This window comes from Oreochromis aureus, linkage group 10 (assembly GCF_013358895.1).
Source record: "Oreochromis aureus strain Israel breed Guangdong linkage group 10, ZZ_aureus, whole genome shotgun sequence".
Taxonomy (NCBI): Eukaryota; Metazoa; Chordata; class Actinopteri; order Cichliformes; family Cichlidae; genus Oreochromis; species Oreochromis aureus.
In genome coordinates, this window is record NC_052951.1 from 28,284,324 (window position 1) to 28,310,098 (window position 25,775).

Below are 25,775 nucleotides of genomic sequence, written 5' to 3' on the forward strand. Positions count from 1 at the left end.
GTTGAAGAAAATTCATTTTCGCCAATACTGACTTGTGATCAAGCCGTTTATTTCGCCACCAAAAGATCACCTGAATATATTTTGAGTTCTTTTAAATGTTAGTTGGACAAAAACAAGATAAATGGGGAAAAAAAGAAAAGTCAGCTTTGACCTTTCAGGGCCTTTTTCAAATATGTTCAAAATTTATCATGACTTCATCTCTAACAGTAACTGGCATGGCAAGGATAACAGAAGTTGTGTGGGGTCATTTATAACATTAGCCTTTAATTTTCCACTTCTCCTTGTGCATTGCGATATTCTGCAGTGAACCGAGGCTAACAGACCTAAAGTAGGCAGCTTTACGGCTGCAGAGGCCTTGAGGCAGACACTTCATGGCCCAAGTGAATGAAAGCAGCAAAGCGGATGTTGGAATTGGTCTCGTTAACGCCATTATGCATAAAAATGATTGAAAACTACGATCATTACATGAAATAATTTCTGGATATGTGTGGGCAAGATAAATACAAACAAGAGCCTTTAAAATAAGGACTGTTGCTTGAGGGTTAATCACTAACTTAGGACACAATCAGGCATTAATTAAAATGCCTAAAAATATCTGATTCCAGTTGTAATTGTTAATAATTTGTTCTTTTTCCGTAAAGCAACTTAGACTGTTGGAATTTTAAACTGTTGGTCAGACAAGGGCAAAAAAATAAAGAAGAAAAAAAAAAAAAGAAGCATTTTTATAGTGAGCTTTAGATCTGGAAAAAATGTTAACAGGCAATTTTAACTGATGTGATTTGGATTTAGTTTGAAAGATGAACAAGACGGGGTAACAGAGCCATGTCTGCTGCTTGTGGCAAAATGGTCCGTTTCAAAATTACTAAATCTGAACAAACATGATATTTAAAATATGTTGTGCAGAAACAAAAAAAAATGAAAATATCAATGAAATAAAAGCCTAAAAACATTTAAAAAAACAAAACAAAAACATGCACATATTTCACAGAACTTTCCATTATCCTGTTATCAATGCTCCAATTCCTGTAAAATAAACTATGGAAAGTTGTAGAAGAGGTGGTTTGATAAATTAACGGTCAAAGACATAAATGACTCCATCTGGTCGCATGAAGGTTAACATTTAACTGAATCTTCTGTTTTCAGCCTCATATGTCCGCACAGTATCACGGCTCCGTCTGCACACGCAGCACTGAACACGTTTCAAAAATCACAGCTTTATTCATTTATATTTGGTGTGGACTGGTCTGCAGTTCAACAGCCAAAACAAATTACCCGGATCGACTCGACTCGTCAGGCACCGATGCCCCTTAAAGCCCCGACTACACGGACGCCCACGGAGTCCGGGCAGGTTCGCAGTCAGCATTAAAATCCTCTACACTGATCTGAGATGATGTGCAGTCAAAACCAGCATCGTGTTGTTATCGGCCTGGTGCTGCGGGAACACTGATCGATGTGACAGTTACCGTGAAGGCAAAGAAACAAGCTCTCAGCAAACAGCTGATGTCAACATGTTAACAGACCCCGCTGAGGCACCGCCGAGCACTGAGGTACATTAAACAGAGTTAAATCTTTCCTGTAAAGTGGAAGAAGGAGCTGAAATCAGTAGGATTAGAGGATTAGTAAGCTAACTTCAAGTTCGACCTTCAGTATAATGAAGGTGGTTAATTTTTCACTGTGTTATCTTATGCTGCAGACCTAACCTGCTAGTAGGACACTTTTAACGAACGCTCGAGGCGAATCGGGAGAGAAGGAGGATAACTGCTGCCCAGGCGAAAACCAGCGATGATCCTTTATGTGTCAGGAGTATGAGAACAGCTGAGATACTGTGTCTCTGTGTCTCTCAACCCCCAAAACAAGCTACCACCCCTGGGATCGGGTCCCTCGGTGCAAACAGCGCAATACGCTGTTGAGTGTGAGGACGACTACTGTGAATTATAACAACCTCTGGCTAAGCATCAGGCCAGGACTCTGCAGTGCATTTACACCCACAGGCTCTTTACAGTCATTGTGTTAACATCCTGGACAGAAACGCCGGTTTGAGTAGGCAGTCAAGGTACTAGTAACCATTCAACTGCCTTGCCAAAACCTCTGTGAATAGCACTCACAGCCACTGATCAATAGTCGCGACAGTTTCCATATTACCGATCGTGAAACTGACTCATCGCACATGGTTAGTCGGTGGTGCTAGTTTCGGTCGTGCCGTTTATAAGGTCGCGCTCAGCTGAGACTGAGAAGGTCACACAGATGAGTGATGAAACATTTCTCCAACTGAAAACATTCAGATTAACAGAATTAAACAGATTAACAGATCTTAAGAGCAGCTATACATCTTCGAAGTCCGCCGGCTGGGCGCGTGCATAGTTTGTGAAGTCAATTCTCTGCAGACAAGTGTGCAGTCACAAAAAACAAAAAACACTGCTGCAGTGCAGGTCCCCGCTGTGATCGTCAGGCAGAAACATCCTTAACGCTGCACATGAAAATGAGAGATCAGTTTTATCTCTCCTCACCTTGAAACTTGTTTTCACTCTCTGAAAGAGACATTTAACCTAGACTTCACACTTCTCTCTGACACTCTTAACGTCTACAGCAGAGTGTGACGCAAAAGGATGCCTTCAAGGAGAGACCGAAAGTGTGCACTGTTATCATCACCAGTATGATATAACGCATCGCGGCAACCAAAAGTCAGAAAGTCCCTTCTCTCGCTGCAAAAGCACAGTGATCTGTGGTAGGTCCTGGGCTCTGGTATTGTGGGTGTGATTAGCACCTTCTATTTCGGTCGAGTAAGTGCACCAGGGCAAAGTGCAAAGGACCCGTGGGCTCTGAAAGAGCAGTGAGTCAAAAAGCACACCTGTTCCTCTAACCTACCCATCAGACACATGTAGAGGTGTGTGTGGGGGGCAGGAGTGGACCAGGAGGTGTGTGTGCGGACGGAGGATCATGATTCTGCTTCCAGAATAACTGGCCCACGGCATCTGTCCTGCTTCGCCACATAACTGCAGAGATATAAGCTTTAGCTTAAAAAGACTCTTCAGACTAATCTTTATGCAGATTGATCTTTATTTTAAATTCATGCCATAAACGCAATCTTTGATTCTAAGCCCCGTAAATCCATTTTTGGAGAATCAAAAGTGATTATAGGTGATTTTGCCAATAAAATAGATCAATCACATATTTGGTATAGTTAATGATTTAAACACATGGAGTAGTTGAAAAGTGCCAGATTCATATTTGAGGGATTGTTCTGAGATTAATTTTAAAGCAACTCCATCACAGAGACTTCTGTGAGACTGTCAGGGCTGAATTTAATTTCCATGTATGTGCGTGCATGTGTGTAACTGCTATTGATGTTGAATGAATATAATCATCATCGTATTTATGCAGTTGTCTTATTTGCTGCGCCAGATTCCATTTTTACCTTTACAGTGTTTATTCTCTTTTGAGGATTTCTATTCAACCTTTATTTCTTTGCTTTTATCCCCAGAAATAAATGAATAAAACACAGTGAACCATGCTAAAAAAAATAAATTTTTTCATAGCTCCGGTGTGCATGCCGAAAAGCGATACGTTAGCTCAGCCGATCAGTGAACTGGGAATGCACATCCAGAGTGAACCGATTTACTCTGTATGACCAACAGAAATGGCTTTTATTACAGAGTCTATTCATGCCTTTAAGCACGACACGTCCGCACACTGCACGCCTGACCTGCTGATAATGTCCTCTCGGGTCGAAGGCTGCGGAATATCAATGAGTACGACTAATGGAGCAGCAGCTGGAAACACAAACATGTGGAAGCCAACGCTCCACAAGCGCTAATGCAATCTTTTTCCCCTCGAAAGTTGCTAAATTTGCTGCACTGACACAAGAAATCAAGTTAAGAAATGCGGCTCAAGATGTCGGGGAAGTGATCTGTCGCTGATCTCACACAAATAGGTCACGGTATTGCAGATGGGGCCCTTGCAGGACTTGCATGTATCAGAGGATTGAAAATTAACTAGCGAGTCAGCAGCAGTGAATTAGACCCCCTGCAGGACATCAGCCGTGTGTTTGTCCTCTCTAATACAACAAACTGCTATACAAGTGTGATAACAGCTTCACAGCTTCTTCTAAAAATGCTCAAAACAGAAACTAACACTTTGCTGAAAGCCAAAGAAACAAGATTTGAAGTGTAAAGATGATTTTCCCATCTGCTGCTGTGGTGTGGCCCTTTCCCCTGGCCCCTCACTCTCTGCTCTTTGAGTTTTTGAGGGTTAACGATGTTTCTCCAGCCTCCACGGTCAGCACAGCTCATGGGATTAAACTTGGCTTTAAGACCGCTCTCTAATGCCGGAGCCCGACAAGTTGGAGACCTCCGCTCGCAGCTTCATATTCAATCTATTTCAAGGATTTTGCCCATTTCGAACACTCCTGCTGCTGTGCACTCGCTTTTTTTGTTACGATGATACAGATGCCTTTTTAAATAAATACAAACCCAACAGGAATCAGATCCTCCTGCATCTAAAACTGCATTTGATGGCCTGCTAGGTCAAAATAGGTTTTTAAATCACTTTTGTTAAATAGGCCTGAAATTTCTGTCAGATGAGCCAACTCTGACTTTTACCGTATGCAGACTCACTGTGCTTATGTGCCTAGTCACCCCACAAAGGTCCAATCTGTGCCAACAAAAACCCCACCAGCAAAAAGGTCCAATAATATAGACATCTATGAGAAACTGACCCATCAGCTTTCACGATTCATGACCTCAGTAACCTTACTTATGAGCGTTCGTGGGCTTGATCACTAGTTTCTAATCTTAGTGAATACAAGATGACATTTGCTTTTATTGGTCCCCACTAGTGTCACCATTATACATCCAGAAATATGTTTAGGTTTGCATGTCTCCTCCAAAAATCACCACCTCACTGTGGTGGACACAATGTGGTGGTGCTGAATTTTCCCAGAAGCCTTAGTGGCCCAAAGCAAAGTGTCTTGGATAAGAGGCCAGACTGAACACGCTTGAAGAAAAAAAAAAGGAAAAAAAAAAACCCTACGAACAAATAATCTAGGGACCAGATCCTGGGACAGTATACCGAGGTCCATGGGTGGGTGCCTGGTGACGGGATTTTAGCTCATATTTCTGGCGTCCTGGGTGTTTGAGATGATTTCTCTTTTGAAATTAGTGCATTTGTTCTCTTGTCATTTCCTGCTCTACTCTGAAGGTTAGTTTTCTCTTATGTCTAATCTAACTTTTCCCTCTTTTGTGACCGTCTGCTCCGCCCTCATTTTTTCTCCAACTGTGGTTGATCGTCTGTACCTGTGATTTGCTCCCACTTGTCTTTTGTTGACAGTTAGCTTCCCTCATTGTGTTTGCTGGTTGTTTTGCGCATTGGAAAAGGGAGGTCTGCATATCTCTGCTCAGGGCGCTGCCTCTGTGAAAATCGATAGGCATTTTAAGTTATATCTGAGCTGCTAAAGAAAATGTTTAAACACCACCAGGTCAGTACAGGGCAAGTGGTGAAGCAGCCAACAATGGTCACACCGATAGCCTGGATTAAATACTCACACATGCAGCCCTCGAGCTGAAAGCGGAGGTAGAATCGCACCCAAGTTGAGTGCAACACGCTCAGCATCTTCACTTTGCTCTGCATCTCCTCTGACACCACTTCACTCACTCTGAATCTCTAAAATATGCAACAGACACCGAGCCAACTAACACATTCAAAGAGTGAATGGTATCAGACGGCCAAGGGCCTCATAAATGTCTAAATCCACACACCCGAAGAAACGTTCAGCTCTTTTAAATCATTCAAACCCACAAGTGACTTGTTGACTTTCAGTCAGAGGGTGTAATCCTTTTTATTTAAATCAGAGTATGGAAAGTCCCGAACAAAAAGCTTGGTTAGGCACTTTGTTCTCCAGCAGGAGAGGTGCTGGATAGTCTCAGTCAGCTGGGTCCACAAAGGAAGGGAACATAAAAGCCCCGTCTCACAGTTCCCATTCATTAAGATCTGCTATGATAGCAACAAGAAAGCCAATAATCCCATTTTAATGACCACACCCAGCTACAAGTACGAAACAAGACACAGCAAGTACAGTCCCGTCTAATGCTGACCTCTGATTGTCCTAAACATGTGGGTGTAAAGAGAATTTATTGCGAGGCCACTGCTTTTATAAATTGCTTTATGACAGGAAATTAATATCTGCGCTTTCATTCTTATTACTCTGTAAAATTTAAAAAATTTTAAAAAGGGATCGGCACGTGGATAAAAGAAAAAAGGTGCAGTCAGGTCGCTGTTAGTAAACCACAGAATTCAAACAGCTGAAAACATTCAATGGCCTCAAACGATCCGCAACGATCCGACTACCTACAACGGTTTGACTAAACTGGTGCCAGCAACCGTTCCGCTCGCAGCGCTGACAACGGCGTTACATAGCTGCCATGCCTCATGTTTTCAGCTATGGCAAACGTTTTGATATCTCTTCAAAATCAAACCTCATATGAGGTCTACATAGTTTATAGCCATAACAGTGGGTAAAATGGTTCCCAGTTGCAACAGGCAAGGACTGTGAGATCATCCATCACTTTCCAGAGGGCCATTTTGTGTTCATGTGCTCCTCATTTACTATTGCTACAAGTCAAGATTTGGCACCTTACACAACATATTTCCAGTTTGCAGTAATTAAGGTGGCAGATCTACTGTGAAACCAATCAGTAATCATTAAAATAATGGGCCCTTGATTCCAGAAAGGGACAAAAGCAGCTTCTAACAATTTATACTTGCATACTGCCAATGTTCGCAGCAGAAATCAGTGGAAAATAAAAAAATAAAGAAATATACACACAAATGGTCCCACCAACTACTGACAGACTGTCCCCTCCATAGAGACACCAAAAATGTTAGATTTGTGTTTTTTTGTATACACTTTGCTTCCATGGTCCTGAAATGAAACTAGTACAGTCTTTACAGTTGGTTTCTCTCCTCTGCTCTTGGTTTCACCACGTTTCCCTTGTGACGACAGTGCATTACTTTTATTTGTTTTTTTAAACATGTGCACTAGTTTCATTTCAGGGCTGTGTAAGAGTCTCTAATGTGTTTTGTCCTCGTTTACAGTTTCTCTCCTCTGCTCTTGGTTTATCACGGTCTTTATGATCAAATGCTTTCCATGAGCAGGAAGTGAAGATAACATATTACATGTGTACTGTTTATACTCTTTGTGTACTAGTTTAACTTCACCGCAATACAAGAGTCTCTCTTGTGCTCTCGATTTCACCGCATGTCTGTTTCACTCTGTGCTTCTAGTCAGTAGAGGCAAGCAGGAAGTAGAGATAACCGACATAAAGATATGGTTATTTTAAATGAAGACAGCTCATTGCATTACTGTAGAAGAGAGTGGTTCTCAAAATGTATAATGGGCCCCACCAGCGAAGTGTTGAGCCACTGCAGGTCAGTTGAGGCCAACCGGGTGAAAAATATAATGTTAAACAAGAGTTTGATGACGTTTGGCAATTGCAACAACCTGTATTTAATGTGAATTTCAACTTAGACCATTTTAATTTAAAAATTATTGGGTTTGAATTCTTTAGGCATCTATAAAAAAGGAGAACTACTGCTCTAAGAGCAATAAAGTCTTCCATATATGGGTTAATCCACATAAATCAATGGGGGGGTGACTCTTGCTCAGCTTTGAATTTGAAAAAAAGAGCAGCTGATAGGCAAAAGATACCCCACCCCCAACTCCCTAGCTGAGGCCCACCGCAAAGCTGTCAACCCAGGGGAACACCACTGAAAGGTTAATTAAATATGCACTCGATGGCTACATACATGATACCACTCTATAAGACTGGAGCTAATGTGCCTCGGGCAAACATCAGCCTCAAAAGCCGACGACCCATACAGAAGAAGAAAACAGCATTGTTCTTGTGCTTAAATGCAGAGCAGTATGGAGCAATAAGGACAAATACAGCTCTTGTCAAACGTCCACGTTATTGTACCCATAATTCAATCTTTCCATACTGTGATACCCAAGCAAAGCTTTTAATGCCTCATTTGACAAAACCGAGGTATGAAGTGAACCGTCGCCCAGAAAACAAAGGCAGGGTGAAGGGAACATCACTACCAGGTAGTGTTTCCTTGCAGTAATTATTTTCTCATTAACGAAAGACTATGAGGATACTGAAAGAACGATGCAGTTAATGGAGCAAATTTGTGACATGAAACTAGATGCATCCAGACTGTAAAATGTAAAAAATAATTTAAAGTATTATGAGATTCAGCCCAAGAAGCCTCTTCCCCGACCCCCAAACAAAGAGAATTGATAACACAGCCGATCGACAGTTTGAGAGATTGGTTCCCCTCAAATGCAATCTATAATCCAGGAAATGGGAAATGCTATCATCTGATGTTTGAGCTTGATTTCAATGTGACTTGTGACTTGACTGAGAAATGCAAAGTTTGAAATGCTGTTCAGTACGGTTACCTGCTTCAGCTGGACTACCTCTGCTTTTCACACTAAAATATAGCCAAGATACCACTTCTTTTCACGCCTGCGCCTGTGGATCGACTTCCAACTAAAAACAACTTACAGTTACTGCTGCTTCCATATATCGTGACCGATTGAAGCTGCTGTCATTTTAAGTATCTGTAAATAGCAAATAGACCTTTTCGGCTCAGGTATTCATATGGAGGTGTGAGCGACTGAAGCACTGACCTTTAGAGTAGTTGACAACTCCCTCCATCTCCTGAGCCACAAGAAATTCATCATGGAAAACACGCTCAGAAAAACTGGCCACAAATGTGTTTTTTAATAATTTGATGGGTTTTTAGTTTGGGGAAAAATAAAGGTTCAGTGTGAAAATGGCTACTATAGTACTGAGTAAATGGTTACGGAAGGAGGAGGCAGCCAATGGGTCTGTGTCCACCCACTTTAAGTCCATGATCCACATTATTCTATATTTCACATCATATTTTAATACATCCATCCATTCTTTGGTGCTTATCTGGGTTGCAGAGGGTGGCAGTCGCCAACTCTTACGTATATTGAATGCATCTAAGTGCCCCTTTAAAGTTTCTTTATGTGGCATCTAAATATGAGGTCAGAGAAGTCAGTGGCGCCACAGCTGCAGTGATCCCATCAGAAGATAGTCTCTAGTTACATGCCTGCCTGTCTGTGCACAGATACAGTAACAGAAATCGAGTAGCAGAAATCAAAACTAAGGCGGAGTTCGAACATGGTTGCGGTTCAGACACCGAGTGCTGAGCACTTGTTAAATAATGCATTAATGTCTTATTAGTGGTCCTCAAGGTTGGAGGTTCTCAGTCTGAAAAGTGAGTCTAACACATAAGTGCCTCAACCTCTCAATATTCGCTAGTTTCCCAGTGACCTGTTTAAGGTTAGGTTCACGTATACTGATTAATATGAAATTTTAACCTATATTGGTCAACCCAAAAGGAAATTCTATAACAGAATTGGAAATGTGATAACCTAACCAAGCCTTGCATTGGTTTCCTTTGGCTTGAATTGTTTGTTAAATGAAGGGGTTAAAGCTGTGTTATTTCTACTGACCAGCAGGGGGCAACTCCTTCGGCTACAAAAGGCGGTGGTAAACTGACCCTCTGCACACTTGATCTATGATCTTAACACAGCAACAGCTTGAAGCTGCACAATGGGACCTCAGTAACCAATGGGTGATGTAGACTAGTGGTCTCTAGTAGCCGTCAGTAATTTCCCTCTTTCCGACTCTTTCATGGTGACTACTTTTAAATCAGAAACAGGCCTGTTGATTGAGTGTGAGCAGCCATCTATCAGTACCCCATCAGTACTGTGTACCTTGTCAGTGTTTACTAGTTAAACACTACCTAGTTTGTGCAAAGTCACACCAACACTAGTTTCTATTTGGGCTAATTTGTGTTTTCAGTGCAACTGGAGACTGGGCCAGGGATTAGTTTTCACCTCCACATCTGTCACACACACAGGTAACCTTTATGTTTACAAATATTGCCGTTTAAAGAGATCCAACTAGTAAATCTTACTGGTCTGGTTAGGCGGTTAAGTTGGCGTGATCTGCAAACATTAATCCCAGCTTTGGAGTCTCTTTTGGCAACAAAGTCCTCCTCTTTTGTGTCACGTTCCAACTTAAAGATCTCAAGTTTCCCTTCATTTATTTCCCCCTGCTCATTAGTGTTGTTCCTCCTTTTCCCTAGAAACCTGATGGTTGTCATAAAAGAACATCTTTAACAAATATTTCTGAACAAGCCACAATATGTTCATGTTTTTAGTGGTTTTTTTAGGGCCATCCCATGGAAGTCAGAGCTCTTGGTTTCTAGTGTAACAGGAGAAGGCAGCAGTGGAAAACAATGCCAATATTATTTGTGAGAAACTGAAGCAGAAACACTCAAGGCCTCAGCTCCACCCGGGGACTACAACTACAGCTCGCCCAGGCCAGCGTTCCCTACACCAAACTGCAGGATGTATTAAACAATACAGCTGTCTGCCTTGATCCGCTCCGACGTTTGTCTCCGCTACGATTATTCGCCTCATTCATACCCCCCCACTCCTTCCACACTCCTCCAGCACCAAATGAGAATCAGATGTTTTGGAGAGGAAGTACGGGCCCCCGCCCATCCTGCTTTGCAGGGGAGGTGGGATAGCATCTGTGTAATAACGTGCACACATTGACAGGAAGTTTAAAATTCCACCCAAGTTCCAAGTTCCACCGCTGGCCGGCAGCTGTGTCAGAAACCACGCACTAGACCTGATCCATACAAACTCACACATTAGGTTTACAAATAAGCAGCAGCCGCCGCCATTACCTATGGAAACTCATGCAGCAGGATTTATTTTATCAACTGTTCTTGGAGGAATGTCTAAACTCGTTCATGAGGCTTAAAAATTTAGGAGCTGGGCTTAGAGGACATCCTCTGCTGCTGCCGCGCCGTCAAAAGCATGACTTCCCTAAACAAAGACAAGGCCCCTTTCACCCCGCAAATTCCTTGACAACTGCTGCAAGCTTCCTGCTGGCATTTGATATGCTCCATTTCGTTCCCATGACCGAACCCCAGTCACGCCGAGGCGGTTGAAGGCTCGTCTCGCTGACACTCTGAAGTGTTTCTGCACTCCCGACGTGAAACTTCCCTCATCTCATCCTCTGAACCAGCGAGGGTGTCGCAGCGAGTCAAACGTGATTTAAATTTAGTTTTGCTTTCTGTGTCTCAAAGTGTGCAACAGCGAGTGTGTGTTTCTTAGTGCAATCACATGGGGAAGAGACAACGAGGAGCCGCTGTGGGTTATCGTGTGTAATTAGTTTCAACCTTAAGTGGTTGGGATGAAACCTTTCCTTTGGATTTGAGGAATTTTTTCTTTTGGTTGAACCTTTTGAAATCTCTGTGGCTATCATCAGAAAAATGAAAAATTCACTGCTGCACTCTCACTTAGAAAGCCCATATTTACCCACCCGGTTTTGGACTCTGAACCAGTGACCCTGTCATCACAACCACACTCGTCTTGACTTATGTCTTGACAGTGATTCTGCGCTGGCACCCCATCCACCCAAAAAAACAAAAAAAAGGAAAAACCCAAAACTGGCCTCCCCCCTCCCCGTCTTTGTCTCCTCGGCGGTGGGGGCAAACTTACCAAGCTGACTCTGTTTTTCCCAGCATGTGGTTGCCAGGTTGGACAGTTCCCGGTATTTCTCCGCCAGTTGGAGTTTGCCGTTATTAAGGCGAGGTCGCCGAGCGAGGCTCTCTTCGGCCAAACTCCGGTTAGAGGTCAGCAGCATCTCCCTGTCAAACTGGAGCTCCTGAAACTGTGAGGGGAAAGAAAAACAATTAGTGTTAAATTAGCTGACATTTTTCCCTCGTACATGCAAAGACTCTCGTGACAACCAGCTTATGAACAGCTGTGCAGCCACAGCGCTGCACAGAACACTGAAAGTATTTGGGCAATGACACAACTCTTGCAGTTTTGCCTCCGACTTTGACTGTGGTGTGTATAAACCATCAAAATGCGAATTGCAGACTTTCTGCTGTAATTCAAGAAAGAACTGCATCACCTGCATTAGGAATTACAGGCATTTTTATACATAGCGCCTCATTTTCAGAGGCTCAGAAGCAAGTGGACAAAAATTTTAACTAGAAGGATGTTTTTAACACTTCAGTGAGAGATCGACTGATTGTGGACCTTAAAAATGATACACCTATTCTCTCAAGTGTTCTTGACAACACACTAAATATTGTGAAGTTTTTTTTTTCTTAGAAATTTAAATAATAATTCTGTGATCATCCACTTTGTCCTCTGGTTTATTTGAATTAGAAATAATCATGATGGCCGCCCTTCACATATATTGGCATCCCTTTGGCGCTCCTGTTGCAATTTCAGCACCTGGAATCTACTTAATTTGTCATGAATTAAAAGAATGAGGGGACTGGTCTTCTGTGGCCATGATGCTGCTTAGAAGTAATCAGACTACTAACTGATGAGTCCCTGAAAATGATGGCCTATGCATAAAAATGTCTCAAATTCCTAAACAGTTAAAGTGATGCATTTCAGTCACATGTTCATTATTTCACCACAATATTGTTACACCGTCTCTCATGTAAAAGTAAACATGATATTTTTCAAATGTTCATGTTTTTCTGGGGGGTTTTTAAATTGAAAAGTGTATATTGTTTTTCTTCCTCTGCAGTTTCTTTGTGCTGTGAGGGAAAAGCGAGGATCAGCCACTCATACTCATTAATTGCAAACACAAACACCGAATGGCTACCAGCAAAAAACTGCTGTGTAAAGAAAGAGGAACATAAAAGAAGACTAACGCCAAGGCTTAAAAAAAAAAAAAAACCATCAAGTGTGATAACTATAAAATGCTGTTGTTTGCAGCCGTAATGTTGATAAAGGACTAAGATCTGGGCAAATGGGGAGGAGGAGTGGTAAATGTGATATTGTCACTGGACCATGAGACCACCATAAATTATTAAAATCAAAGCCACTCCCTTTAAGTCTGGTCCCAGCAATAGCAGCTGGCGTCTCAAACAGACACAATGCCACTTTGTGAGTTTCAAAGTTAAAATGAGTCTGTTTCACACATTCCCGTCACTTTTTTTTTGCTCAATTGCTCGCTTTCAGCGGTCAGCCTCTTTGGGCCTGAAGCCCTCTGCATTGAGTCCAAGCTGCATGGTGCATCTGTCTCGCATTTTCCGGGTCATCAAAAGGATGGATGAGTCTCAAAAAATTTGCAGAATTTGCCCTGAGGTCGAAAGAAGGATGACTGTCTGAGCTGCTGGAAAACAGGATGTCAGATCTTCTTTTCATTCATTCTCAGGAATCAAAAGATAATACAGCTCATCTCACACTCACACTCCAATAAAGCTCCTTGCTTTCCTTAAACAGGAATCCAAACGGACGCATTTCCTGCCTCAGCTGGTCCGCCCAGTTTACCAAACAACTGCTGCAGTCTTCAGCGAGGGAGTGCTTTCTGTATTCTGATGCATAGGCTGGCGGTGTTTACCGCCCAAGACAAATGACACTTCAGAGTCAGGAACTCTGCACTGGAGAAGACGAGGCGACGCATTGTTGTTGTTGTCGTCATTTTCTGCCACGTAAACTGCAATAAAAAAGGTGTTCCTGTTGTCTTAAACGAGACTCAAGCCGCCAATTTAACACTCAGTCTGTGAAGAAACTGAAGGCCTTAAAAGTCTTTTCCATGAAAGAGAATTCTTCATGCAACACCAAGTATGTACCTGCCAGAAATGAAGCACTGCTGCGCTGACAGTCTCCTGTCACGGAGCCAGCTTGTATGATTATGAAGACTTTAAAGGAGATATGAAAAATATTTTTATAAAAACAATAATGGATCAAACGACAGTGTGTAATGTGGCGTCGCCCCCCTGCAGATTTTGTGAACCCACTGCAAATTTTCGCCCACTCTTCTCAGGGCTTTATATCTTCTTCCAGCTCATTGTTTGGCTGTCTTGCCTGAAACTGTTTTGACTTTGACTTATCTCACAGCGGGCGTTTTTTTTTTTCTTGGTCACAGCAGGCAGCTGTACTAATCTCCACATGTAGGAGAAAAATGTCAAATAATGCTGCTTGATTATTAAAAAAAACAAAAAAAAAACAATCACCATTATTTTCTCGTTTATTCATTAACCTCACAAATGTCATGCATTTAATAAACCGTAAAAACAGCTTTTAGTGACGTCACTCCTGCAACGTGCTGACGAACAAACAAACTGCAATCGCTGCTGCGGCAAGCCCGAAGTAATCTTGCGCGGGGTTACACAACGCTGTCTGCAAAACTTGTAACACAAACTGCAAAGCTGGTCTTGACAACACATCAGACACCTGATCAAACAAAATATAACCAAAAGGTGAAGAGTGTATTGCATTTCATAGCCTGAAAAGTGAATCCATGAATGAACATGATGCAGCTAGTGAGACACTGGCATCTTCTTCTTCAGGCTGTCAGATTACAACTCTGAGCTGGCTGGGGAACACCTCGGTATTCCCTCTGATAAAGCTGGAGGAGGTGGCTGGGGGCGGGAAGTCTGAACTTATCTGCTTAGGCCAAAATAAGTAAAATACTACATAAAATACTAAAGGGTAATAGCATTGAATTCTAGGTACTAGCATCAGTTTAAGCATTAACCCAACCCTACCCAGTGCAGGTCCGTATTGTGCACACCCAGTATCCCAAAAAATGATGATGCAGTGAATTATGGTTCAATCCCAACAGTAACATCTCCCCAACAAATGAGAAACCAGTGTGTGTTTAGTATAAACAGATAAAGGGGATAACATTACATCTATCTGCCTCTCTCCTACTCCACGTACAGGTCTATACACACTGCCGTTTTGGTATCAGATGACTGCAAGGGAATTAAGAGTCATGTAAAATCATAGCTAAAGTCCTGATTTTATCACCCAACAAAAGCGTCTTTCACATTTTATAAAATGCTTTTCTCAGTCATATTCATGTGTTAAATGGAAGTTTGAAGCTACATGGTGGCAGCTACACTGATGCTTCGCGGTTGATGGCTCTTTAGAGGTCTACGCCAGCACTGCAGCATTATCATCATACCAATTTCCTGAGGAAGAGGAGCTGAAACTAAGCGTTTACATTACACAATAAAGCTTTTAAACCAGCACTAGCAGCACCCTCCAAAATAACCTGATGACTGTGTAAATGACAACTACACGAGATATTAAAAAGCCCTCCTTTTGTTTACAAAAGAGGGCTCTAAAGTGTATAAATTTTTAAATACAACTGTACACCTCTATTTTTAACCTATAACTCATGTACTGATAGTGAAGCTTTTCCTTTTCCAAGACTTTATCATGTAGGATTTGTGTGTATTCGGTTTAATTTAAGGGGAAATGCAAAGATTTCTGTCAAACAACACAATGCAGACTCTCTGCAGACCACCTAAGTTTAATGCCGTTCCACTGAAGGCCCAGCCTGAGCCAGGAAAACCCTAAATAGCCTTAAAAAGGCAAAATGAGATTACGATTCAAACCTTCTCTCATCAAAGAACTAGGAGGATACTCGGGGAGAGCAGTTCACCTTGAGCACCAGTGCCTTAGCTCAGCTTTAAAGTCATCCAGTCTGCACCAAAATTTAATGGGTTACTCCTTCACCCAAACACCACCTCCTCACCAAGTTTCATGAAATTTTGTCAAGCAAATTTTAAATAATTTTACTCAAAGACAAAGAAACATAAACAATGAATCTATTGGATGCCAGTGCTCAGTACTTGACAGCTTCCACGACATAAACCCACCCCCCATGTTTAATGTACCGCTCTCATCCCCTCCCCCAAGTCTTCAGCTAGTTGTGATTCTCATGTTCACACAGAATGGCTGGGAAGATGACCTAGATCTGAAGTTTAGAGGTTACGTGAGGTCTGTCTACCTGGTTTCGCCCCCGAGGATCATTTTTACCAGTCTGCAAGATTAAAGAGCCCAGCAAAGTGGAGAGATCTCCAGACCCCAAAAAACTACATCCGAACATGAAGTAATGAAGTGCAACTGAAAATACAACACAGCATGTAGCTTGTTGTGTAGCTGATTATAAATAGGGTGGTCAGGTATCCCATTTCATGTGGGACTGCGTGGCATTTTTATCCTGTGTCCTCTTGTTTAAAGTGAACATTTCTCATGCATAAATAAAATAACTGCTGTAAATGTTCTGAGTTTTTGCATGGGACCATAAAAACTCAATGCCAAACCTTTAACATGTTATTATTTGGACAGATCAAATACCCCCCACAGCTTTACTAAAGTGTACCTAAGACAGACTTGAAATGTGTTTCTATACAATCTTCTATACAATCTTTACACCAGCTGAGATATCACATCAACTGAGATATGACTCTAAAGAATTTGTTTAAGCAGTTTCCTCTGAACTAACCACTAAAGACTGGGTCAGGTTCACACTTTGAGTCTCCAACAGATGATGCATGGCAGTAAAATAAAATGTCAGACTGATTATTTATGTTTGTTTTCTTTTAATGATCCGATTATTTAGGTTCTGTGTCATTAAAATGTGTCTAAATCCACCTGAAAGCGTCACTGTTTTACTGATTCTTTTATTTATAACATGCTTTAAGTGTAATACAGATAATCTGCTGGGCAAATATGTTTTATATATGCAAGCTGCTAAATTGTACCTGAATAAAAACGCTGGATAAAATGCAAACTCCGTAACATTATCACAGGATGGTGCTTGTGTTAATTTGGTGATGCAGAAAATGTATAAACAGTCTTTATAGTCGGTTCTAATCTGCTGCCAGGTCCCTTTTACACTTCTGAACTGCAGCTACAAGAACACATAGACACACAGTGAAAATACCTGTTTAATCATTCAAATTAATTTCACTTTGATCTGCCAGGAAACTAAAGCTATTTCCATGACTCCTTTATTAGGCTATGAGACAGTAACATTCACTGCTTAAATGTGTCCAGTCCAAAGTTTCAGAGCTCTAATGTGCAGCTGTCATCTTAGAAATAAAACAACAGCACTGATAAAAATCAGCATTAACATAGAAAACCTGATTTTTTTGTTTATTTTATCACTTTGGGCACTAAATCACCAGATTAATGACCTTCTGCAGCATTAATAGCTTGTCTCATTTGCAATGTTGTTACTTTTCACTGTTGCATTTTTCATGTTCTTTACAGATTTTTAAAATCACCATTTTACCATCATTATCATCATCATCATCATCATAATCTGATAACATCTCTCGCAGGGATCATTTTCTGAGGAAGAAGAGTCACGTGATGCCTGACACACCCCTTTTTATGTGAGTGTAGACCGAGCCTGAAGTCCAGCTAGAGGCAGCTAAAGCAAAGAAATCCTGGCTTTATTGAACTTTGTTGGTAGTATACCCCTCAGGTTCCACATAAACACCGCCTTTGCCCCACATTTAGTCTGAAGAGTGATTTAGATACCATTCCTCACTGATAAGGGTTAATGAAACAGCAAGCAGTGATTACGGCATGTGTAGGCTACAGTTTATGTTTTGACATTTTATCAGCTTTCCAGTGGGTTGCTGTGTTGTTGTCACATCGTGTGAGCGATTTCTGATGTGCCAACAAGCTGTGCGCTCCAAACATCTTTGCAGTCGTTTCTCCTTTATGTCATACAGTTGGACACACATGGGTCTTGTTCAGCCTACCAACATCGGTGCTCTAATACCTGCTGAAGATGTCAGAAACTGTTAAGCATCCTGCAGTAATGCATTACACAGCTGGCATTCAAACACGTATCACAACAAAACAAAACCAGGAACAAAAAGGAATAAATGGCTCTCACAGATGTCAACCTAACTGATAGTCAGACTGGTAGCTGCTCATTTTTTTTCAAGCAACTTAAGCTCCACATCATTATTATTATTATTATTATTATCATCTAATCCCATACATCGGTGAAGCAGCAACGTTCAGCGATTAAAACCTAAGGCAACCGCAAAAATACCCCAAGCGGCAGTTCCTCTGATGGCCACTTGAGGCTGCTCCCAAAGAGACCCTACTCCCATAGAGCCCCCCCATGTCAAACTGTCTAACAGCACATCAGAAATAAGACCTGTTGGCACGAGTCTGGTTTCAGTATACCAACTTGCTCAAAACTCCAGGTTTTAATTATATCTACAACACAGAGCCAGTCGTTTCTAATGATGTGACTCTCGAGCTTCTCCTGTCTCAGTAATACTGCATTTTATGCTGCTACAGTCCAGAGGTTTGCAAACAAAATGCAGAATAATTGCATTTCTTAATTATTCAGCTCCATCGATTTAAGCACACTTGCAGTGTTTGAGGATGACTAATCCACAATGGTTACGTTTCAGTGAACACGCTGTTGTTACTCCACCCGTGGCTGTGAAAAAGCACTGCAATTCTATAGCTGCTGAATCCCAACTGAGAGCCTTTTCTGTTTGAGCAACCCCGAGGCAAAACTCATCCGAATGGGGACCAAGAAAAAGACATCTGGTTACAACTGGTGCAGCTCTGTCTGCAAGTGTCTGATTCATTAGATCCTAATGTACCAGCCTGATCTCACAGAAAAACACACAAAAACCCCAAACAACCGGGCTATGGATGCACACTCTCCATGGCAACCACTGGCTTTAACCCAACCAATGCGCTTTTTCTAAACTTAACTGATTAGTGTTTAATCCCTAAAACAAACCAAGCTGCCTTCCGCCACCAAGTCTCCAGACCTTGCTTTTCCTTACACCTGGTCCCCTGCACCTACACCTAATCTACCTACCTTTCATCACATGAGCCAGCTCTTTCCCTTTAAAGCCCCACTTTCACCCCCATCTCTCTCGCTGCCTTCTAACACAGCTTCCCCGTTTCCTCTTCCTTTGTCTTCAGCCAACAGTAACAGCTTCCACCGGCACTCTGTTGGACAGCAGCACCGATGGTTGTTAACCCAATCCGGTACAGAAATCTAATTTTTGACAATCTGCATGTTTGATTTGGCAAAAATCGTACTCCAGATGCCCTTTCTGATGTAACCCTATCCATTTATCCGGGCTTGGGACCAGCTCTAGGAGTAGTATTTAGTCTGTTAAACCTAAGAGATTGGCTTTTAATGCCTAAACACACCTAAGTTTCTTTTATATTCTACACTAAAATGAGCAGTTTGGTCATCTCTAAACTTAGATGGTTTGATATCCTAAACCTCTCTATTGTGTACTGCCTAAATTGAACAGAGGAATTTTTTTAGTCCCTGAACCTAACCAAGAAGCTTTAATAGCCATGTGAATCATCAAATGGTTGGCTTGGGTCAGAGCAATGAAAATTTTGTCATCAGAGGGTAACTGTGTTTGGGACTTGTCCATGGTGAATTTACATTACAATGCACCAAATAAGCATGTGCCCCAGGCAGTGGACTTCAAAGGAGTGTAACAGCAGTTTTAGCTGTCCGTAACAACTACAGAGTTTATTTTTATTTAAGTCTTTAACCCTAACAGAGTAGTTTTCAGTGAGAATTAAAAGCATGTTTTATTTGATAATTCATTTCATTTTTCCATATATTAATAGTGTTAAACTCTGACATGTGGGACTCAAATGGTGATCTCTGATGTGAGCTGTAAATGATTCACTAAACCAACCAAACCACCCAGCCTCCGAGTGTGGACTTTTTTGACCTTTAGGGGAAAATGTTAATGTCATGTACATGGACACAAATCATTGCATACCAGACTGACCAAATGTCCTGAAAAGATAATGTTGGAAAATGCATGTTCAGAAACACAGGTCAATACATTACAGGTCATGAGTATTTCAGGAAGTGGTGCGAAACTGTGTTGAATATGCGGATTTCTTGAAAGCTTGGGTAAGATAAGACGCGCTAGCTAGGTGTACATGAGGTTTACCATAACTCTGATGGAAAGATGAGTGTGAGTGTGTGTCTCTGTGTGAGAGAGAGAGAGAGAGAGAGAGAGAGAGAGAGAGAGGGATGTGGTGTCGCTTGACACCACAAAAATCACCATGCAGCCCCCCTGGAAATGCGCCTCTCTAAAGTGCAGAGTGGTAACTCCCCTTAGAAAATGTCCAATTTATATTTACCACGGTTCCACGCAAATTTACAGAAACCTACAAACACGACCTCGGGCGTTTTCTAAAGATTGGCTACCACTCCTCAATTCGGCTTGAATGCAATACAACAAGATGCAGTTTACTGCAGTAACACAACTCTTTAATGAAGTACTGCCGCTTAACTTGCAGTTGTGTCTCTTGAGCGAAAAGATTAAGCATATCCAGTTTTAAAAGTGGGAATTTTACTCGGATGTGTAACGTTATGTACATTCAAATATCGCCGAACTAAACAGCAGGTAATTACTTTACTTTTCCTCTCAAAGTCATCTTCCACTTCGAGTTTAACCCCACATGCAAATGAAAAAATCTGCAATGCGAGATTTCTAAAAGGGAATTCGGAGCGAGGACTCAAGCCACATAACGGCGCGTATGTGGGGGGGCTTCAAGACCACGATACGAAGCTTCCTGTCCAGTGAGAAGGTTTACAGACTGAAATAAACCACTTGTACGAACCAAACACAGAGATATCCCAGAGTTTTACATTCGCTTCAGTAATTAATCATTCACCGCAAATATTAATAGTGCGGGGTTTAATGAGAACGAATTGGAAATCCGACCGCTCGCCACGCAGACAATCGATGAGCCGTGCACTGAAAGCTGGGTTGTTTCACACACCGCACATCAAATATGAGGAGCACAAACAGCAGAATAATCAGCAATGACCACAAACAAACCCAAAAAACTGTGCTAAAAAACAGGAGGTACAGCTAACGAAGCGCCAACACAGAGCAAATTCCTCTCGGCACTTTGGTTCTTGGGGGAGCACGGAGGATCCCTACCTTCTCATTGAGGCGAATGATTTGGTCCATTTTGTCGTCGTTTTGTAAAAGCTCCCTCAGCTCACTCGCGCTTAAAGCCCTGTAGCCGTCAGGACAAGTGCTGGCCTCCTTCAAGTTGGACATTTTATTCCTTGAAATTGCGGCTGAACACGGCTGGGAAACATAAAGTCCGCACAGCGGTTACATCTCTGCTCACATTGGAATGCTACAGCGACCGTCCCGCACACAGCGTCGACCAATCAGCCGTCACGCTTCCTGTCAACTCCTTCAAAATAAAACACCTCCACCACGCTGACATCAGGGACGTTTACAAGAGGTGGCACAAGGGAGCCCCAAAGAAAATTACATTAAGTTTGGTAGACCATATAAATTTGACATAGGTGTGGAGGTTTCATTGATTCAGTAGAAGTCCTATGCAAAATGCCTTTTTTAAATACATATAAATGACAGCAAATAATCAAATTAAGTTAAAAAACAACCAATTTTAGCCTTTTCCTGGTGTTCAACAATCAAAGTTGTGGCAATATTGTGGACATAAAGCAGTATCCACGTAAGAAGCTACCACATAGAAGCATAAAAGCAATCAGCTGAGGCAATTGGAGCTTTGAATGTCCATTAGGAACCTACCGCCCATCAGCTACAAAGTGATGCAGACGTACTTCCTTAATGTCACTTGGACGTCCTCGCTATGGTGCATTCACACTAAACACAAAATAATTATACATACATACGACTGATAAATTAGATCAATACTAAAAATAAATGTTTTCCAAATAATGATATTTGTACCTTATTTTATTATTGTTCTAGTCCCTTACTGTAACTTCTACATTGTTTTGTTTTTTTAATTTTCATACTGAACTCTATCCATTCTCTGCTGCTTATTTTTATCATGGTTGTAGTGGGGGCTGGAGCTTATCGTATCTGCCACAGAGTGAGAGGCAGGGAGACAGATCACCAGCCTGACTAGAGAAAACTTCTTTTGACTGTCCCCTTGCCACAAGAGTTTTAGGCCAGATACCCTTCCTGACACAACTCCAAAAGGGATTTCTACCTCCTGCTGGAATCAAACCTGCTGCTTGCTAAGCAAATGTGTTAACTACTACACCACTTGGAGGCACTAGTCATATTTAGTTATACATAGTCATATTTTGGGAGGAAAATGTCACTCCCTTTACTCCAGGCAGGCTTTAATCACATTCCTCTCATCATCAGGATTTAACATGTTTGACCCATATAGCCTACATAAGAAGAAATGTATTTTTATGTTGTTTTAAAAATCTTTACATTTCACAGCATCTGGCAAAATGACCCAAACACAGGACTCACAGACAGACAAAAATGAACAACAACAACAACAACAAAATGCAACCAGAAGGATCAAAGTCCCAAACACAAAAGGACAGTAGACTCCACTTTACATTGCCAAGGCACTTTGACAAAGATCTTCATCTTCATCTTCATCATTATCATTATTATTGTTGTCGTCGTCGTCGTCGTCGTCGTCGTCGTCGTCGTCGTCTTCTTCTTCTTCTTCTTCTTCTTCTTCTTCTTCTTCTTCTTCTTCTTCTTCTTCTTCTTCTTCTTCTTCTTCTTCTTCTTTTAACTTTGACACAGATCACTAACCAACTGAGCCTTTAACTACATGAGAGGTAACAAGAGAAGTGAATACAGCTGGGTAACTAGGCACAGCTAAAACTAATTAAGAAGATAGAAGATGCTGCTTTCAGCTGCTTCCCCTTGGCACGAGGATTCTCCACAGGTGGTAACACTGTATGTTTTGATTTGGCAGATTTTCAAGGCAGTTGCCTTTCCTAATGCAACCCTATAGGGATGTGTGTCTTCTCCTGCAAGCTTTCACTTGTTAGACAAATCTGTACACCTCTACATTACACAGCCACCACCTCAAACTAATTATATAAAAGACAAAAGTAAAACAAATACAAGAGAAAAATGACTATCAAAATAAAACAGGAGAACACCAGCGAGGAGGACGAACTGAGACTTCAGAATCATTAATCATAGAAAATAAAACAACAACCAGCAAATATCTGCTTCATAAAAAAATGTATAAAACTCAAAAGAACTCAATTAATACCATGAACACAGGAAATCAGACTGGACTAGAAAAAAACAGCTATTAGAACCCAACCTAGAACCCAAATATCAACACAAAAACTCAAACCTTGGGCACAAAACCCAGGGTCCACGACATATTTGATACTGGTCAGAGTGTGGTTTACAAAATAAAAGACGTATAGTACAGTTTTAATCTGCACTTGCAGCTAAAAGAAAGTTATATATATTTGGATGCAACATGGGGTTTGGTGGATGTGTTTAAATGCATCCCCTGTTTTATTCAAAGTGTGCTGCATCTATGCACAAAGCTTTATGGTTAGAGGTCATCCAAACAGGATACTACCACAAGCTTGGCTGGATTAAGAGCACTAAGACGACCAGAGTTCCCATCCACGCTATTCCCGTCTCTCCCTATTTTCATGGATTATGTACATATTGATCTAATGAAGAATGGTTTGGCCCCAGGTTTAATCTGATTAAACATGAACTAATTTAAGAACACATAACCAGGTCCTATAGGAAGTCTGCACGATGAGGCACATCTAAAGGAGAACAGAGTTCATATGCTGTTGCACGAAGGTTCTAACAATAGGAGGAATCAGGGGCGTAATTTCCAGGGGGTTAGGGGGGTTACGACCCCCCCAATAATCAGACCCAACCATAATAAAATTATGAATTATCTTGCATAAATAGGCTGTTGATTTTCTTTACTAATTTCAGGTATTAACAGCAAAATAGTTGCATGTTTAATCATCTGGGAATTTACCCAGATTCATTTATTTAGACAGAGATCTTGACACCCCCCGTGTGTTCAGCACAAAGTTACGTCGATCAGAGGAAGTGTGGCACGATTTTGGCATTAGATGGCATAAAAGATGGACGTAGCATCCCACACTTGTTATAAAGTCTCGTTATGGAGCCTGAAGCTGAGTTTTTACCACTGTTGAGCCCACCCTCCATAATCCTTCTTTCTGACTCGTAGAATGACCCAAAGGAACATAATGAACTTTGTGCTTTACTGAATATAACTTCTCAGTTTTGCAACCAGATGAGTGGCCTGCTGCTGGCCGTTAAAAAGAATGCATCTTTAATTCACTTCCGTTCTGGCTTTTTTTTTTTACTCCATCCATGTTTCAGCCCTATTATCAGCTCAGGTGTGGTTGCTCGGGTAAAATCCTTAATAGTATTTCAGCTTTTTTGTTCGAGTGGTCTGAAAGAGAACTAGACTCCTGCACCTCTTGTGAGCTTTTAGGCTTTAGAGGATTTATCCATGACAGGAGACTCTGTGGAGCAGAATCCAGTAGCATAAAGAATATTAGAGGAAAAAGCTCAGATAAGACGGATTTATAGTGGTGGTGTTTCACCTGGGAGAGTGGGATGGATGTGGTTTGAATAGATTTCTGCCTGTTGCACCTTAAACTAGAGTTTGTTTACCAGAGTGTGCAGTCTCCCAAAGCCAAACACAGCACACCTGGCATGCACAGATACCGTAAAAAGCACACATTCAGATTACAATACAATCAATACAACAACAATCAATTAACCCTTTAAATAATTAAAAGTAGAATTGCAATAAAATAATGAATAATGAGGCATTAAAGCTACACTTTGGCACACAGCCTGAATATCAGGCAGCTGAAGGCCACCTTATCACTTTGTTCCAAAAGACACAAGCACTGCATGTAGAAGCATGGCCTCCTCCTCATTCATTTTAATGAACCCTCTGCATTGGAGCAGCAGAGCGCTGCAGACGCAAAGGGCTCTGTTAGAAATAAAATGAAAAGCAGAGTGTTGCTGTAAAGAAAGCTGGCTCAAGTTCTGCAACATGAGAACATTCAGAAACACTTTATCTATCTAGTCCATTCAGCACTTTGACGAAAAACATTTGCACATTAAGAAGCATAAACGATTTCATTGGTTACTGATTAAACATTTTAATGATTTTCACTTGGTTCTGTTTACCAGAGCTGGTATACCGACTGCCCCCCCCCACCACCACCCTTGTCAGGAAGAATAGACTCTTGCCTGAAGTAACTAACCTGGCTGACTGCTCTCCACAGCCTTACTTACTGTTGTACTTACTAGAGATGGACCGATCCGATATTACGTATCGGTATCGGTCCGATACTGACCTAAATTACTGGATCGGATATCGGCGAAAAATAAAAAATGTACTCCGATCCATTAAATATCAAAAAAGCATCTCACAAAACTTGCGACACGGCGTAACTCGGCTCATAACCGTAGCACTTGCAGCAGTATGCCTCATGTGATAGAGCGGCTGTGTGTATTTGTAGCCTCGCTACCAAACCAGCATTTCATCTCCGAGGAAGTGATCCCAGAGAGAAGTAAAACAAGTGTGTAAGTTCATCTCTGAATGTTTGTAAAGCGTTCCCATGTTAAGCTTAACAACCGATATATGGAGCGACTGCCTCTCTCTCTCCCTCACCTTCCTGCCACTACTTCAATCGTGAAACTGCTTAACGATCAGCTGATCGGCTTTTCTGTCGCGAGTCTGTCTCTCTTCTTTGTTTTTGGCCCACTTCTCACCAGAAAGAGGAAACCAGCGGCTGAACAACAGCAGCACGTTTAAGCTTGATAAGCTGTTGTTAGAATTTATTTAATATTACTTTCTACACCAGGATCCTTTTCACGTAGCTGACGGCTGGTAACTGTGCAGGGGCGGATCTAGCAAAGTGCAGCCAGGGGGCCGATAGGGCATGAACAGGGAAAAGGGGCACAAAGACATACTTTTCTTTCTTATTCTCATTTAAAATATGTAGCTTTTAATAAATAATTATCTGAATCTTACACCCAAAGTTTTAATCTGATGTAAAATG

General features: G+C 41.6%; 1 protein-coding gene across 1 annotated transcript in view; it reads right to left on the bottom strand.

The window, feature by feature from the left end:
• The window catches only part of vps37d (VPS37D subunit of ESCRT-I), a 42,289-nt gene extending 21,160 nt beyond the window's left edge, over positions 1-21,129 (bottom strand). Inside the window, exons 1-2 of the mRNA XM_031750341.2 lie at positions 20,857-21,129; positions 11,609-11,780 (exon numbers count right to left, since the gene is read on the bottom strand). Of these exons, the coding sequence (XP_031606201.1) occupies positions 11,609-11,780; positions 20,857-20,979 (295 nt within the window). The 5' untranslated portion in view covers positions 20,980-21,129. The remainder of the gene's footprint in view (positions 1-11,608; positions 11,781-20,856) is intronic.
• Positions 21,130-25,775: the final 4,646 nt, after the last annotated feature.